The 14576-nt window shown below is 53.1% G+C and overlaps 1 protein-coding gene across 1 annotated transcript in view; it reads left to right on the top strand.

The window, feature by feature from the left end:
• The first annotated feature begins 7822 nt into the window (after positions 1 to 7822).
• The window catches only part of UBE2O (ubiquitin conjugating enzyme E2 O), a 62222-nt gene continuing 55468 nt past the window's right edge, over positions 7823 to 14576 (top strand). Inside the window, exon 1 of the mRNA XM_058817256.1 lies at positions 7823 to 8197. Within this exon, the coding sequence (XP_058673239.1) occupies positions 7823 to 8197 (375 nt within the window). The remainder of the gene's footprint in view (positions 8198 to 14576) is intronic.

Raw genomic sequence — 14576 nt, 5'->3', positions numbered from 1 at the left:
TGTTTGTCCCCATCAGGGCACGTGTAACAAAAGGGAGATTATCCCAGGCAGGAGCACGATGTTGGCATCATCATTATCACTGGGAACCAGATGCAGCCCTGAAAGAAGCCTGGAGCAGGAGGCAGAGCTGGCTTTGCTCCACTGGAGACATTTCCAGGGCAGCTCTGGACCTGCTTTAGCTTCCAGCCATGGACAAAATGACCTGGAGCTACGTTCTTATCTCTCTCTTTCAAGATTTTTCATTGAATCGAAACAGAAATATGACCCAGCAGCTTTTTGCTCTTCAGAAATGGCATTTTGGAGCAACTCCCAGCCATTAAAGCAGCCCAGCAGAGCAGGGGTTGGCCCCTGGCTGGAATATTCAATCAGGGATGCCGCATTCCACAGCCTGCCTCTTCCTGCTCCCACACAGCTGCGGAGGGTCAACAGCTCCATTAAATTAGAGCCACAGCAGCGTGCCCAGATTTGCATATTTCGCAGCTCTCTCAGCATCTTCAAAGAGCCCCGAGCATCGCTGCGGCCCCGCAGCCGGGCCGGTCCCTCTGCTGCAGAACCCGCTCGGGAAGGCAGCGATTATCGCCGGGCAGGGCTGGCTGCGAGGGGCCGCATGTGGGAGGCAGATGAATCACGGCTCGCCCCCCTCCCTGTGCCGGGATTGGGAACGGAGCCGTGCACGGGCGGCTCAGGGGCTCCTCAGCCCCGCCGAGCCCCATTATCCCGGGGCTCAGCGCATTAAGCGGCTTGCGGTGTCTGCAGCCCAGGCTGTGAGGCAGGGTCTGCCCTCACGGGATGCAGATGGCACCGGGATCCTTCCCCCTGTGACGCCGCTGGAGAGGTTTCTCCCTCAGACTCACGTAATTGCATAATTCCCAGGCTGGGCGCTGTTTACATCCCTGCTCGGAGCCTTCTCCTGGCTCGGCCATCGGGACCCACTTTTCCAAGGGGGTGATGCTTTTGTCCTGGCAATGACCTAGCAGCAGGGCTCTGCGCTTTGGCATTGCTGCAGGGTCAGCTGGGGGCTCTGATTTCCTTCTCCCTCACCTCCTTCCTTTCCATCACTCAGTGCTGGTGCTTGTTGTTGCTGTAACTTCCCAGCAGGACGTGGCTCTTTGGACATACTCACTACTCCCAGCACTTGCCAGGTTGCCCACCTGCTGCTTCTATCCCTCAGTGCTCCCTCTCCAGCTGCCAGGAGTGGTTTGAATTCACCAGCAGCTCCTGAGAAGCCAGCATGGTTCCAGCCCTTCCTCTGGAGCAGGACATTGTGGTTTAGGAACCTGCCAGCTGCTGCTCCCTCAAAATATCAACACAGGGCTCTGAACAGGCCCTGGAGGGGCCACTTCTGCTCTGTGCTCTGAGGTGTTTATATATGTGTATCCATAATATTAATAACATGCAAATATACATGTGTATGTCTACCCTTTAGCATATTCCCTTTGGCCCATCAGTGGTGGGACTGATTCTCCCCACAGACACTCTCAGGGAGCTGGGGAAGGGATGAAGGGATGATACTCACATTTTTGGGTTTCTCAGCAATGGTTAGGTGAACAGGCTTTGAACATTGGCTTTGACCTGCAGTAAACATGAGCCTTTGTGTTACAGATACATTTTATGAAAAATCCTTTCCTTAGAAGCTGGGAGGCCTCAGGAACAAAAGGTAAACATTGATTATCTGCTGCTGTGGAATGCAACAGGTGCATCTGTGATTGGTCTCATGGGGTTGTTTCTAATTAATGGCCAATCACAGCCCAGCTGGCTTGGACTTTCTGTCTGAGCCACAAACCTGTCATCATTCTTTCTTTTTCTATTCTTAGCCAGCCTTCTGATGAAATCCTTTCTTCTATCCTTTTAGTATAGTTTTAATATAATATATATCCTAAAATAATCAAGCCTTCTGAAACATGGAGTCAGATCCTCATCTCTTCCCTCATCCCCAGACTCCTGTGAACACCATCACACCTTTGCAGGCCTGGTGTATCTTGCTGCTTTTCTACCTTTGAGGAAGGAGAACAAACAAGTCTGGCAGATGCTTTTAGCCAAAAGCAGGAGACGGGTGCCGGGAGCCAGCCAGGACCTCTGTAGTCCCTCCCTGGAGGACAGCAGTGCTGCTGATTAACCTGCTCTCCTGTCTGTGAGCTGGGTTTGTAACTAGGTCACAGCCACTCGTGGCACAGCCCTGGGGGAAGAGGGTCGGGGGGGCTGCAGGAGCCTCTCTGCGAGGAGAGGGCTGGGCAGGTGGGAAGGAGCCCAGCAGTGGCAGCCCCACCCTCTAGACCCAGCCCTCCAAGCAGTTTGGAGCCAGTTGTGGCTTTGGGAAGAGGAGGTTCCAGCAGCCTGGCAATTTTGGGGGCATCTTGCTGCTTACGGGATCTGTCCTGTCCCCAGCCCTAACCCCGGTACATGCTGCTGGGAGCCAGGGTGACCCCTGGACATGGTGGGGACCAGATGCCACCCACAGGGAAGAAAAACCCTGGAGGGCAAGGCTGAGCCTGGAGCAAGGCCCTTTTGGGGGAGTTCTGAGCTCTAGGTCTCGGTGAAAAGGGAGAGAGGAGGGAGAGGAGGAGGATCGTGCTCACATGGAGCTGTTCATGCACAAGGTTGTGCTGCTCCGAGTTCTCTGTAGCAGTGTTTGGTCAGGGCAGCACAGCCAGAGGGGGAAGGGCTGGGTGATCACGATTCCTGCAGGATCACGGAATGCCTTGAGGTGGAAGGGATTTCACAGAGCATCTCCTTCCCTGCCCAGCCAGCCTCCAGAGGCTCTCTGGGATCACAGAGACAGGATGAGGGATTGCCATATGCTGCATCACTCGCTCACATTTCTGTTCCCTGATGTTAATGGGGACACAGGGACTCCTGCTGAGCGTGATGATGAAGATAAACGCCCAGCTCCCCCTGGGGGAGGGTCTGCATGCATTCCCTGTGACACCAGCTGCTCTGAAAGGCCTTTCCTGAAGGCACCAGCTCTTCCCAGCAGGGAAAGGACAGGAACTCTGCCTCTGCAAAGCAAAAGAGGGAAACACGGGGAGGATCGGCCAGGGAGGGGCTGCAGAGAGGAGAAGGTGGGGGTGGAGAGCTCACCTGCACCTGAGGGCTGGCAGGGGGGGTGGAGAGCTCACCTGCACCTGAGCCCTAAGCAGGGGGGATGGAGAGCTCACCTGCACCTGAGCATGGAGCAGGGGGGATGGAGAGCTCACCTGTACCTGAGCACGGAGCAGGGGGAGGTTCAGTGCTCACCTGCACCTGAGGGCTGAGCACGGGATGTTCAGAGCTCACCTGCACCTGAGGGCTGAGCGCGGGGGGGGGGGGGGGGGGGGGGGGGTTCAGAGCTCACCTGCACCTGAGGGCTGAGCACGGGGTGTTCAGAGCTCACCTGCACCTGAAGGCTGAGCACGGGATGTTCAGAGCTCACCTGCACCTGAAGGCTGAGCAGGGGGGATGGAGTGCTCCCCTGCACCTGAGCACGGAGAAGGGCGTGGGGGGCGTCAGCTGTCACCGGCACCTGTACTGAGCAAAGGGGGGTTAAGTGCTCACCTCCACCTGAGCCCGGGGGGGGTGTTCAGTGCTCACCTGCACCTGAGGGCTGAGTATGGGGGGGTTCAGAGCTCACCTGTACCTGAGCATGGGGGGTTCAGAGCTCACCTGTACCTGAGCACGGGGGGTTCAGAGCTCACCAGCACCCGAGCGCGGAGCCCTCAGCCCGGCCGCGGCCGCGGGGCTCCGAGCGGCGCTGCTGCCCTGGGGAGCCCCGGGCCGGTGTCGCCGCACCGAGGCCGCCGGGAGGCGACAGCCCACGAGGTGGCACCAGAGCCCCGCCGGCCGCAGCCCGGCACCGGCACCGAGCGGGCACCCACCGGGCACCTGGCACCCTCCGGGATCCCCAGGGCACATCCCGGCACCCAGCGGGCATTCCAGGCCCTGTGGGCATCCCCAGCACCCAGCAGACATCCTGGTGCCCTGCTGGCATCCTTGGCACTGCCACACCTCCCTGTGTCCTGGGGTACCTCCAGCCCCTGGCAGCCCCCCCAGCACCCTGTGGGCACCCCAGCACCTGCCCCTGAAACGCTGAGCAAAGAGAGCCTGGGAGACACCCAGGGAGGAAGGGCCGGCCTTGCTTTTGAGCAGTAGATAGATAGATAAGGGCTATCCTGGGTACCCCAGCACCTGCTGGGCATCTTGGCACCCTCTGGGCATTTTGGCACCCTCTGGGCATTGTCACACACCCTCTGGGCAGCAGTAGCTCAGCAGGGAGATGCTGGTGATCTAACCGAAGTGCCATAAGGTGGTTAGATCACAGGCACAGCTTGGTTCCAGGGAGGATGTTCTCCTGCAGAGTAAAGGCCATCCCTTCCCAAAACAGCCTCACCAGCAAGAATTGTCCCTAAACAGGGAAGGGAGGCTGCTTGGCATGTGGCACTTTGTGTGTTTTGCTGGGTGGTGTGGACTTGCAGAGCTGCCTTGTCAGGAGCCAGGGCATCCCTCTGGCTGTCCTGAGCAGCCAAGACCCCTGCCAGGGGGCTCAGAGACCCTGGCACAGAGCACAAAATGCCTGTGTGGTTTAGATTATGACCCGTGGAGCAAGTTACCAACCTTAGACGAAGATCATCAAGCCATGACAAATTAAGTAGAATGATAGAGAATTTATCACAAGGTGAAAAAGTAGATTTTGGGGTTTTTTAGAATAGGGGTTCAGGGGGCAAAATGGAGAGATCTGGGCATGTCCAGCCCTTCTCCTTCTTCTTGGCCTCCATCTTCTTCTGTGATGTTGGCACTTGTGGATTGATTTAGAGTAGAAGCTCACTGTCTAACATAGGTGATAGGTATTGGGAAGTAATTGTAAACATTGTACACGCAGTTTTTATTGCAACACCGCCCCAGGGGCAGGCAAAATGCCTCTAACTGTCTTGTTGAGCGGACCTCAGCAGGACAGGAGAAAGAATTTTACAGATAAGATACAATGAACAACCTTGAGACCAAGAAATAAAGAGCCCCGACTCCTTCTTCAAGTGCCAGGCTGGGAAAAAAGACTTTCCAACTTGTTTTGGGGTCACTCTGACCAGCTAGAGAGATCCCAACAGCGCCTCAGTGGACATCTGGATAGTGATGTTAAACGGGAGAGGCTCATTTTGACATCCAGGCACTGTAAAATCTGCAGGCTGTCAGTGCTGTGACAGCCAAGGCCCTGGGCTGCTGTGCCCTAAAAAAAGCAATCAGTCCTCCTTCAGTGGCACTTCCTGATGGAAGCATATCAGAGCTCCAGCAGGGATCAGAGTGCAAAAACACACCCAGCTAACGAGCAAACAGCCCTGACGTGTCCCCATTACAGTCACCCTGCCGTGAGCCCGGTCAGGGGTATAATGTGATTGTTTTCCTGGCTATTCGTGGCTACCTGAAACCCCACCACTGCTCTTCAGCACATAATAGCCCTGAAGAGGGACAGTTTCCATCTCCACACATGACTGTGCCTATTACTGTATCTATATTTTATTAGTGGCTGTTGCAATGTACATTAAGGAGATGATGAGGAGCATTGCTGTGCTGGATGAAGCTCTGCTTTGAAACCTCGAGGAGACATGGCATCAGAGTAAATGAAGCCAAAGGGCACTTTCTGCCTTTGAGAAAGGCCTGATTCTGCTTCCACAAAGGCACAATTCTCCCTGGCTGCAGAGGGAGAGGGGTTGGAACCTTGTCCACAGCTCCAGGTGGGCTGGATGAATGTTCTGTGGGGATGTGTCACACTCTCCCCTCTAGCACAGCAGTGCTCAGAGGGTGAAATCCTCAGGGTGAAATCCAGAGGGTGAAATCCAGAGGCACTCGTGCTCTGGATGCTGCCTATCAACCCTCCAGCTTGCCCACAGAGGTCAGGGCGTGTGGATGCAGCTCTGTATTCCCAGGAGCACATCCCTGGAAGCAGCTGCAATCCCCCAGCGGCACTGAGTGGATATTTAAACTGCCTTTCCCTGTGGGCCATGCTGCTATTTAGCCACCCAATGGTCCCTTTTAGCTCTGTTCTGTTTCTTATCCCTGGAATCACATTAACACTCTGCCTTTCTGATGAACAGGATGCTGTGGGGAGTGATTAAATGCTGGGCTGGAGGCTGGCCTGGGAGCAGACAGGGAATGGAGGGGTTCCCTCCCTGGTTTAGAGGCAGGACAGGGGTAGTTTGTACCTCTCCATCCCTCTGAGCATCCTGCTGCCCTGCCAGCCTCACCCAGGGTAGTGAGGAGCTGTGCAGAGCTCCCCCATCACCCACACTCTGCCTGCCCAGCCCCTTCTCAGCTGCTTCCCAGGGCTTCAGGGCCATTTGCAAGATTGGAAAACCCCAATCTTGAGGAGAGGCTTCCAGAATTTAGGAGGTGAGCACAGGCAGACCTCCGTGCTGGTTGCTTTTCCTAAGAGGAGAAACCTTGGAGGGTGGATTTGGATCAGCCAAAGCCAGCTGGTTGATCCAGCCAAGGCAGAGCAGGCTGGGAGGGAGAGGACGAGAGGGAAAACACTGCTCTGCTGCTCCTGGGGTCTTTTCTGCAAGAGAACAAATTAGGCCGAGGATTTCAGGCATTTTCTCGATATTCAAGCCAGGCAGGAAGGTCTAGGGAGGGAAGAGGCAGAATGTGCTGTAGTAAAAGATAGCCAGTGAAGGCTATTTTGGATTCCCTTAGTCCTTTGCCTGCCAGAGCAGCAGGACCTGCTCAAAAAAACTTTTCTGTTTACAAAATCTCTGCAGACTGAGGGGGAAAATCCTTCGAGCCAACAAAGCCAAATATTCTGCTCATTTGCACACCCTAATGAGGGCTTCTAGGAGCCATGAAAAGCGAGAGCGGGCTTTGATGTCAGCTGGAGAGCAGCTCCCAGCTTTGAGCAGTGCCCAGTGCCAGGATGGACTCCCGGCTGTGCCCAGGCAGAGGGGTCTGTGAGCAGCACAGGGGAGCGGGGGGGATGCAGAACAGCCCCCAGAGACTGAGAACTGGGGGATGGTGAAGGGTCCCCCATCCCTGGGGCTCAGGGACAATGCAGTGCAGCCCCTCCATCTCCGGGGACCAGGGGCTGATGCAGTGCAGGTTCCTCCATCCCTGCGGACGATGCAATGGAGCCTCCCCCCAATCCCTGGGGTTCATGGGATGGTGCAGCAGAGCCCCCCATACCCGGGGATCAGAGAGTGATGCAGCGCAGCCCCCCATCCCTGGGGATGATGATGCAATCCTCCCCATCCTTGGGGATGATGCAGAGCAGCCCCACACCCCTGGGAGTCAGAGAACGATGCAGTGCAGCCCCCCCCTCTTTCCCGGGGATCAGAGAACGATGCTGTGCAGCTCCCCATCCCTGAGGATGATGATGCAATCCCTCACATCCTTGAGGATGATGTAGAGCAGCCCCACACCCCTGAGGGTCAGAGGAGGATGCAGCCCCCCATTCCTGGGGCCAGTGGTGCAGCGCAGCCCCCATCCCGGGGGATGACGATGCCATCCTCCCCATCCTTGGGGATGATGCAGAGCAGCCCCACATCCCGGAGGGTCAGAGGAGGATGCAGCCCCCCGTCCCTGGGGGCGATGATGCAATCCCCCGTTCCCGGCGATCAGCGGACGGTGCCGCCCCCCCGCCCCGGGTCCGGTAACGCAGCGCAGCCCCCCTGGCCCCGCCCCGCCCCCGTTCCGGTCCCTCCCCGCCCCGCCCCGGTCCCTCCCGCCGTCCCGCCCCGCCCTCCGTGGGCGTGGCCTGTGCTCGCTGTGGGCGTGTCCTCCCCTGGCCCCGCCCCTGGGCCGTTACTTGCCGCCCCTCCCCTGCCCTCCCCCTCCTGCCGGCCGCGCGCTCCCGCTCACCGGCGCCATGGCGGAACAGCCCGAGGAGGGGGCACCGGCACCGCCGGCACCGGCACCCCCGGCTCCCCCCGCCGCGCTGCCCCTCTCCGCCCCGCCGGGCGGCTCCCAGCGCCTCCTGTTCTCCCACGACCTGGTGTCGGGCCGCTACCGCGGCTCCGTGCGCTTCGGCCTAGTGCGCCTCATCCACGGCGAGGACTCGGAGGAGGACTCTGAGGAGGGCGGGCGCGGGGCCGCGGCCGGCGGCGCCGCCAGCTCGGGCGGCTCCGAGTCGGGAGGCCCCGGGGCCGGCGGGGAGGATGGCCGCGCCAGCCCGCTGCGGCGGGGCTACGTGCGGGTGCAGTGGTACCCGGAGGGCATCAAGCAGCACGTCAAGGAGACCAAGGTAACCGGGGCGGGGGGCGGTCTGCACGGGCACGGGGCCCTCCCCGGGGGGCTGCCGCCGGTTGCGCGACCGGGGCGCCGCCTTGGAGGCCTCCCGGGGCAGGGCCCGCACGGCCTGCGGGGCTGCGGGCTCGGGGCGTTGGAGGCTCCCGAGGCGGAGGTTGCTGCCCCGTTTCCCCCGTGACGGCCGCCCGTGCGGCGAGCAGCCGGGGCGGGGAAGGGGACGGTGTTCGGTGTTCTCCGGGTGTGAAATCCCGTTCCTTCCCTTCAGCACGCTCCCTTGGCAGCCCAGCGTGGATGCTGCCGCTGCCTTGCGCTGATGGCAGAGCACGGCTGCTCTGTGAGGCGCTGGGGCTCGCTGGTATAAGGAGAAGCGGGCCTGTGAAGGTGATTCGAGCGAACTTCCAGTCAGCTCTCACTTCTGGAGTTGTAGGCCAGTGTCTCAGCCTTTATTGAGCAGTGTCGTCACCGCCTGTTCTAGGGGAGTCAGCAGCTGAGCCGGGAAACCACCCCTGGATAAAGATTCCAGCAGGAAACAAACACGGTTTGGATCTGCCCTTGTTTACGTGAGCATTTACCCCTTGCTAATGAGTTGCACGGAAATCTGTGGCATCTTAATTATATCTGCCGAGCCACAAGGTGTAGGTCTGCCTTGGAATATTATCCCCACTTGCCAAAGTTGGTGTGGCCTGGGGTTTCAGCCCAGGCTGACTGACAGTTCCGAGACAAAAGCGGGCGAGGGGGGCACTGTGATAGAGCACAAAGGGGCTGCCAGGGATGGGCGTTGCACTGAGCAGAACGAGTGCCTGCACTGTCCCTGCAGGCTCCCCCTGCTCCTCTGGGCTGGCACTGGGAAGCAGGAGGCTTCTGGAGAGCCGTCTGCTTTGCTGGCCCAGAAACAGCCCCACACCTGCAGGAGAGAGGGGAGACTGAGAGGAAGAAAGGTGTGTTGCAGTCTTAAAGGCATCGCTAGGATTGCCAGTGCTCCAGAATGAGCTAAATTTAGGTGGTAGTGTCATTAGACACGTGACTGCTTGGAGATAAGGAAAACGAAAACAGGTATTCTGAAAAGATACTGCCATGTTATGTATTTCTACCTTAAAAAGAAACCCACCTCTTTTTCTCTAGAAAAACTCCATAATTCAATCACTGCAACCTTCCAGTAAAATCTTCATGTGTTGTTGCAGCAAAAATTTGTCCCAAGTTGAGTTTGGTTTTCAGCATCTAAACAAAACCACTTCCATTTGGGTGAGTAAACACGGATTTAGTTGGTGCTGTTGGGTTCCTAAATCCAGAAGTGTTAGCTCTGACTTCAGTCACTTGGTAGCTGCACCCATTGCAGTGTTAGAAAAAGCTGGGCTGAGGAGGATCAGAAATCAAAGACACTTATGTAAATAAACAGTCTGTCTGTTTTCCCTTTTAGTGCTGCTGCCCTGGTGTAGGTGCCTTTACCACTCGGGTAATGGACCCTGGGGAGAAGTTTCCTGAGTGCTAGAGAAATTTAGGTGTACTTGTATTGATTTTTTTCTTTTTTCTGGAAAGCTGCCCACTAACCAAATGGAGAGGCATTGTGTACAGTCTGCACTGCAGTTTGGGGTTGCTGAAAACAAACCTGACACCACTGGAAACATGCAGTGGGACTGATCATGATTTTGTGGTTATAATTGGGTTTTTTTAGCTGTCTGCTAACCCAGCCTCTTTTGGGTTCCACTGATGTGTGAGAACCAGCCAGGTAAGCCTGACAAGCTTGTCATTGTCCCTGCTGGCACAAACCATAGGCGTTTTATGGTTATCCTGGGTCTAAGGTTTGTTGGCTTTTTGGTGCTGTTGCCTGCAGGTACATCTTTGGCTGTTAAGGTCTTGTTTGATGTCCCTAAAACATTAACCTGTCCTGGTGACAGCTCAGCCCTGGGCTCCAGAGGATGCTTGCTGCACTCTTTTATTTCCCTTAAATCTGAAAAGGGCAGAGGGTGAAGGTGCTCTTGGGGCCAGGGCTTCTGTGTCAATTTAGTGAATCAGATCCTGATTCCACACAGAAGGCTGGCTGTCTGTCTGTCTGTCTGCCTCCTGTTTGTCAGGTGCTTCAGGATCTGGGAATTCTGGTGTGTGTATTGGATAGAGTGAGTGTTGTAACCAAGGGAGAATTAAAGCTGTTGGAAATTTTGACTCCAGTGAAACAGCACCTTTGACTTCCAGTGCAAAGGTCAAAAAGCAATGCAAAAGTCAAAAGTACCTAATTAATAATCCTTGAGCTTTCCTGTCTTTTCTTGGACCGTTTGGGGTTTTTTCTTGGACAGTAATTTTTGCTGTTGCTTCTGGAAGTTCAACACTTGCTGTTTCTCTTTCAAGTGGCAGAAGATCTTTTAAGTGGCAGAATGCACACAATTACTGATATTAGTCAGTAAAAGAAACTTTCTCTTGAGATAGAGCTTAGCAGGTGGTGCAAAGCCCCACCAGCTCCTCCAAGAATTGTGCATGTGAGCACATTCCTGCCTTTGGTTCCCCTGTTGATAGTCATTAGCAGCATAACAATGATGAGAATAAAAAGAGCCAGGATTTCTCTCTCTGGCTTCAAGTGCTCCTTTCCTGCTCTCCATGGCCATATCACCTGTTTAAGACACTGGGAAATCACTGTTGCTGAGTGTTGTAAAACCTAAGCAGACCTGGAAGGAGAAAGCTTCCCTTTGCAAATACATTTGCCATCCATGTCTTGTCTGACCCAACAAATCTGCAGAGCAGTAACTCTGGGTGGTTAAAGCCATATCTCTGGAGGTAATTTGGAAAGCAGGTTTGGAAGTACTGTGAATTGCTGTGAACACCTGATACTTTTTAAAATAAATTATCAGGAGTTCTTGGGACCCAGCTGAATTTCAGGATCTCTCTGCTGTAATTCTGCATTCCTGCTGCACACTTGAGCTGCCTTTGGGAACTTTATGGGAATGCTTGAACATACTAGGTGTTAGTCAGGTTCTGGGGATTTAAAATGCTGCTGCCCTTCCTCCTGCCTCTCCCCTGAAAGCCTCAGAGCTCTCTGTGACCTTTCATTTTCATAAAGCCTGGGCAGGGCAGATCAGCTGCTTGTGCAGCTGGGCGAAATGGAAAGTGCAGGTGTTGTGTTTCAGCACCTTATCTGAAGGCCTTCAGGCAGCCAGGCCTCCCGAGCTCCCTGTGCCTCCCTCTGGGAGTGAGGGCTTGGATGATGCTGGGATACCCTGGCAGTGCTGGGTGATGTGCAGGGACCATTGCAGGACCCCAGGTTTGCTCTAAGAGTCCAGGTGCAATTTTAAAAAAAGTTTTTCACAGCCTTTTTTGTAAGGTCCAGATTATGATTTAGTTTAGATGACTTTCTTCCCTCATTCAGCTTTGCTTTGGAAACAGATTCAAACTCCTCAGACATAAGGTGGTGGCTGATAAACTCATTATCTGGAAATTATCTGATGTTATCTCCAAAAGGCTCTCCATGAATTCAGCTCTGCTTCTCCCACACAGACCTTCTGTTCTTTTCTACCCTTTGCTCCTGTAATTTCCTGACCTCAGATATTGGGTCATGGATCTAATACAAGGTCACAGGAGGAGTTTCTGAAGATCCTCCAGGTCTGTGTTTTCCCTCTGTCCACTCAGAGCCATCTCTCACTGCTGGGATCCTGGCCCACCAGCATGTGCCCTTCAGATGTTAATCCTGCCTAGTGACTCTGCAACTTATTTACAACTGAGGCATGAAAACAGCCTTAAAAATCTTCCATCTTCAAACCTGCTGAGGTGTTGGCCATCTGGAGGTGCAGTGTGGATACATTGAAGGGGGAGAGCAGGATCCTTTTTGGGGCTGTGAGGAAATGCTGGCCATAAAGCCAAACTCTGGTTTTGTTGCAGCACACAAATCTCATGCCCATAAACTATTAACAGAGAGTTTTACTGCGTGAGGAAGCTGTATCTAACCCTCTTCTTGCATCTGACATTTCAGTTACTCTCCCAGGGGGGTTCTTTGAAACCACCTGATGTTTGTAGCTGTTAGAGACAGAAGAGAAAAGGCTTACTGGAATTTTTGTGGTTCTGCATAATATAGAACCAATTAATGTGTGACCTTTCCATCCTGTGGGTATCCATTGCAAGGTTAGGTACCCTTGGGTCAATTCCCCATTTTACTTTGATTTGTTTGGCTCTTGTGATATAGACTTGGGGATCATCATTAATATTTTACTGCAAAAGTGGAATCAGGCACAATTCACAGTGTGGAAGTCTCAGGAGTACTAAATGTTGTACATTGTTACTGCTCTGTGTGCTGTGTGCAGAGTGAATTGGTAATTCAGGAGTTGAAAGTGGCCATCTGAGCTAAGCCATTTATTATAATTATTCCAAATGTAGACAGGAGTGTTATTTTTAAAATGAGTGAAGGCTGTCCTCAAGCAAGCAGTGTTGATGTGCTCTCTTCCAAGGTGTGCTCCCTTTCAGTGTGCTGCTGTAGCTTAAAAAAAACCCAAACTAAATTAGTAATGCTTTTAGAACTAGTAAACAAACTAATGTGCACTAAAAGCTTTAGAAGGAATCAATCGATGCCCGTGACAGGCTCTGAAATACCTGTGTGGGTGAGACATTCTGCTGCAGCTTTCTCATACAAATTTATTTGCTGATGTGATGCAGCTCCAGTGCAGACTTTGGCAAAAAAAAGAGGCTTTAGGCAATTTTATAAAGTTTCTTTTTTGGCTGAAGATTCTTTATTGAAGTTAAATAGCAGCAGCTTTGACAAATGGTTTTTGGGACAAGGTCTTGCTTGCCTATGGCAGCTGTCCTTAGCTTCTCTCTTCAGAGGAAAGGCATTATTTTTAATGTTCAACATGTGTGTTTGTGTGGGAAATAATTGGTGTTTGGAAAGCTAAAAGCCTCTCCTCCTTTGACTGTTTAATTGCTTGGGGGATTTCAAAGGCTCAGAAGATGATGACACCTTCAAATGCTACTTAGGAAAACCCTGCCTCATTTTTTCCATTCTGCTGTTACCTCCCACCTTGTGCAGGGTCTCTGCCCAAAGGGACCTGTGTTTAGGTCATCCTGAGCACAGGAGCTGATCATTTGAGCTGAAATCCTTGTGCTTCCTTTTGAGGTTGGCAGTCCTGACTTTCCTGGAACTGAGATGTGAGATGATGGCTCAGCTTCTGCGTTTTACATATTTCTCCAGAGAACTTGACCTGTAACTCAGCTCAGGCTCTACCTTATCTAGCTGATGTGTTCCATTCCTGAGACCTTTAGACCTGTGACAAAGTATGAGAATGCTGACTCCTAGGGGAAAAAAAAAACAAACCTGGAGGGAGGCTCCATGGTAATGTTTGGGCTTTCTTCCATTTGCTTTTAGGCTGCTCAATAGAAATGTGCATATTTATGTCTGAATCAAAAATATTCTGCTAACTTGATTTTGTGAAGTGAAGCAAAAGTGAGTTTTTCTTAATGACAATATTCTGTAACTGGGATAGGGTTATTTCTTTCTGAATGTTAAATGTTTCTGTGAAGGGAGCAGGAAACTTTGAGGGGCAATGATTGTTAGGAGTGATTAAAAACATAAAATACTATGAACAGCATGTGGTTTTGACAGTAAAGATGCTGGGGATTGCTGGTTACTGTAATAGCTGCAGCACTTTCAGATGTGCCTGAGTTTCAAGTTGACAGGTGTCTTGTTAGCTTTAATGCTGTTTCTGGTCTGTGCTGACTGAATTTCAGAAGATCCTGTGCCTGTGGTGGTGCAAAGTACACCCAGCCCAGCTTGGTGCAGTTGGAGACACATTTCTGGATAGAAAGCATCTCTTCCTGTGCATTCAGGGTTATTGTTACCTCCCATGTGTCTGACTGCACATCTGGCCAAAAGCAAGGGCTGGTCATGTGTCTGCTGTACTTTCTGCCCTGTGTTTGGGAGCACTTGGACCAGGCCATGGAAGAAACACAAGAGGAAATTGTGAACATTTACTGGGCTCAAATCTTTGTGGGTGATGTAGATGGAATCTAATATGGTGGTGCTGGATGTGGATTTGGTTACTGTGTTGGATGTATGTGTGTGCAGGAGTGGTAAGGGGAAGGACAGGTGATGTTATCTTTGTTTTCTGCCCTTAATTGTATTAGGATTTTGAGCAACTTAATGGAGAGGCAGATCCAATAAGTACCTGCAGATGGAATTTCTTCCTCTCACAGGATGACCTGCAGGTCGAGGCCAAAACCATGGGTTGAGAGTGGGCAGATTTGAAGGCTAAGAAATCTGTGCCTCTGTACATGTTTTGGATTGCTTTTTGAAGACATGGCATCACTTTTATGCTTTGTTGAGCCCTCTCCATCAGTCAGGTGCAGGTTGCACCAGAGAAGCTCTGACTGCAGGGACCTGCAGTTCAGTTCAGGTTACTGGG

The sequence above is a fragment of the Ammospiza caudacuta genome, chromosome 19, assembly GCF_027887145.1.
Source record: "Ammospiza caudacuta isolate bAmmCau1 chromosome 19, bAmmCau1.pri, whole genome shotgun sequence".
Lineage (NCBI taxonomy): Eukaryota > Metazoa > Chordata > Aves > Passeriformes > Passerellidae > Ammospiza > Ammospiza caudacuta.
Note: the sequence above shows the minus strand (reverse complement) of the source record. Positions and strands in the feature narration are given on the sequence as shown.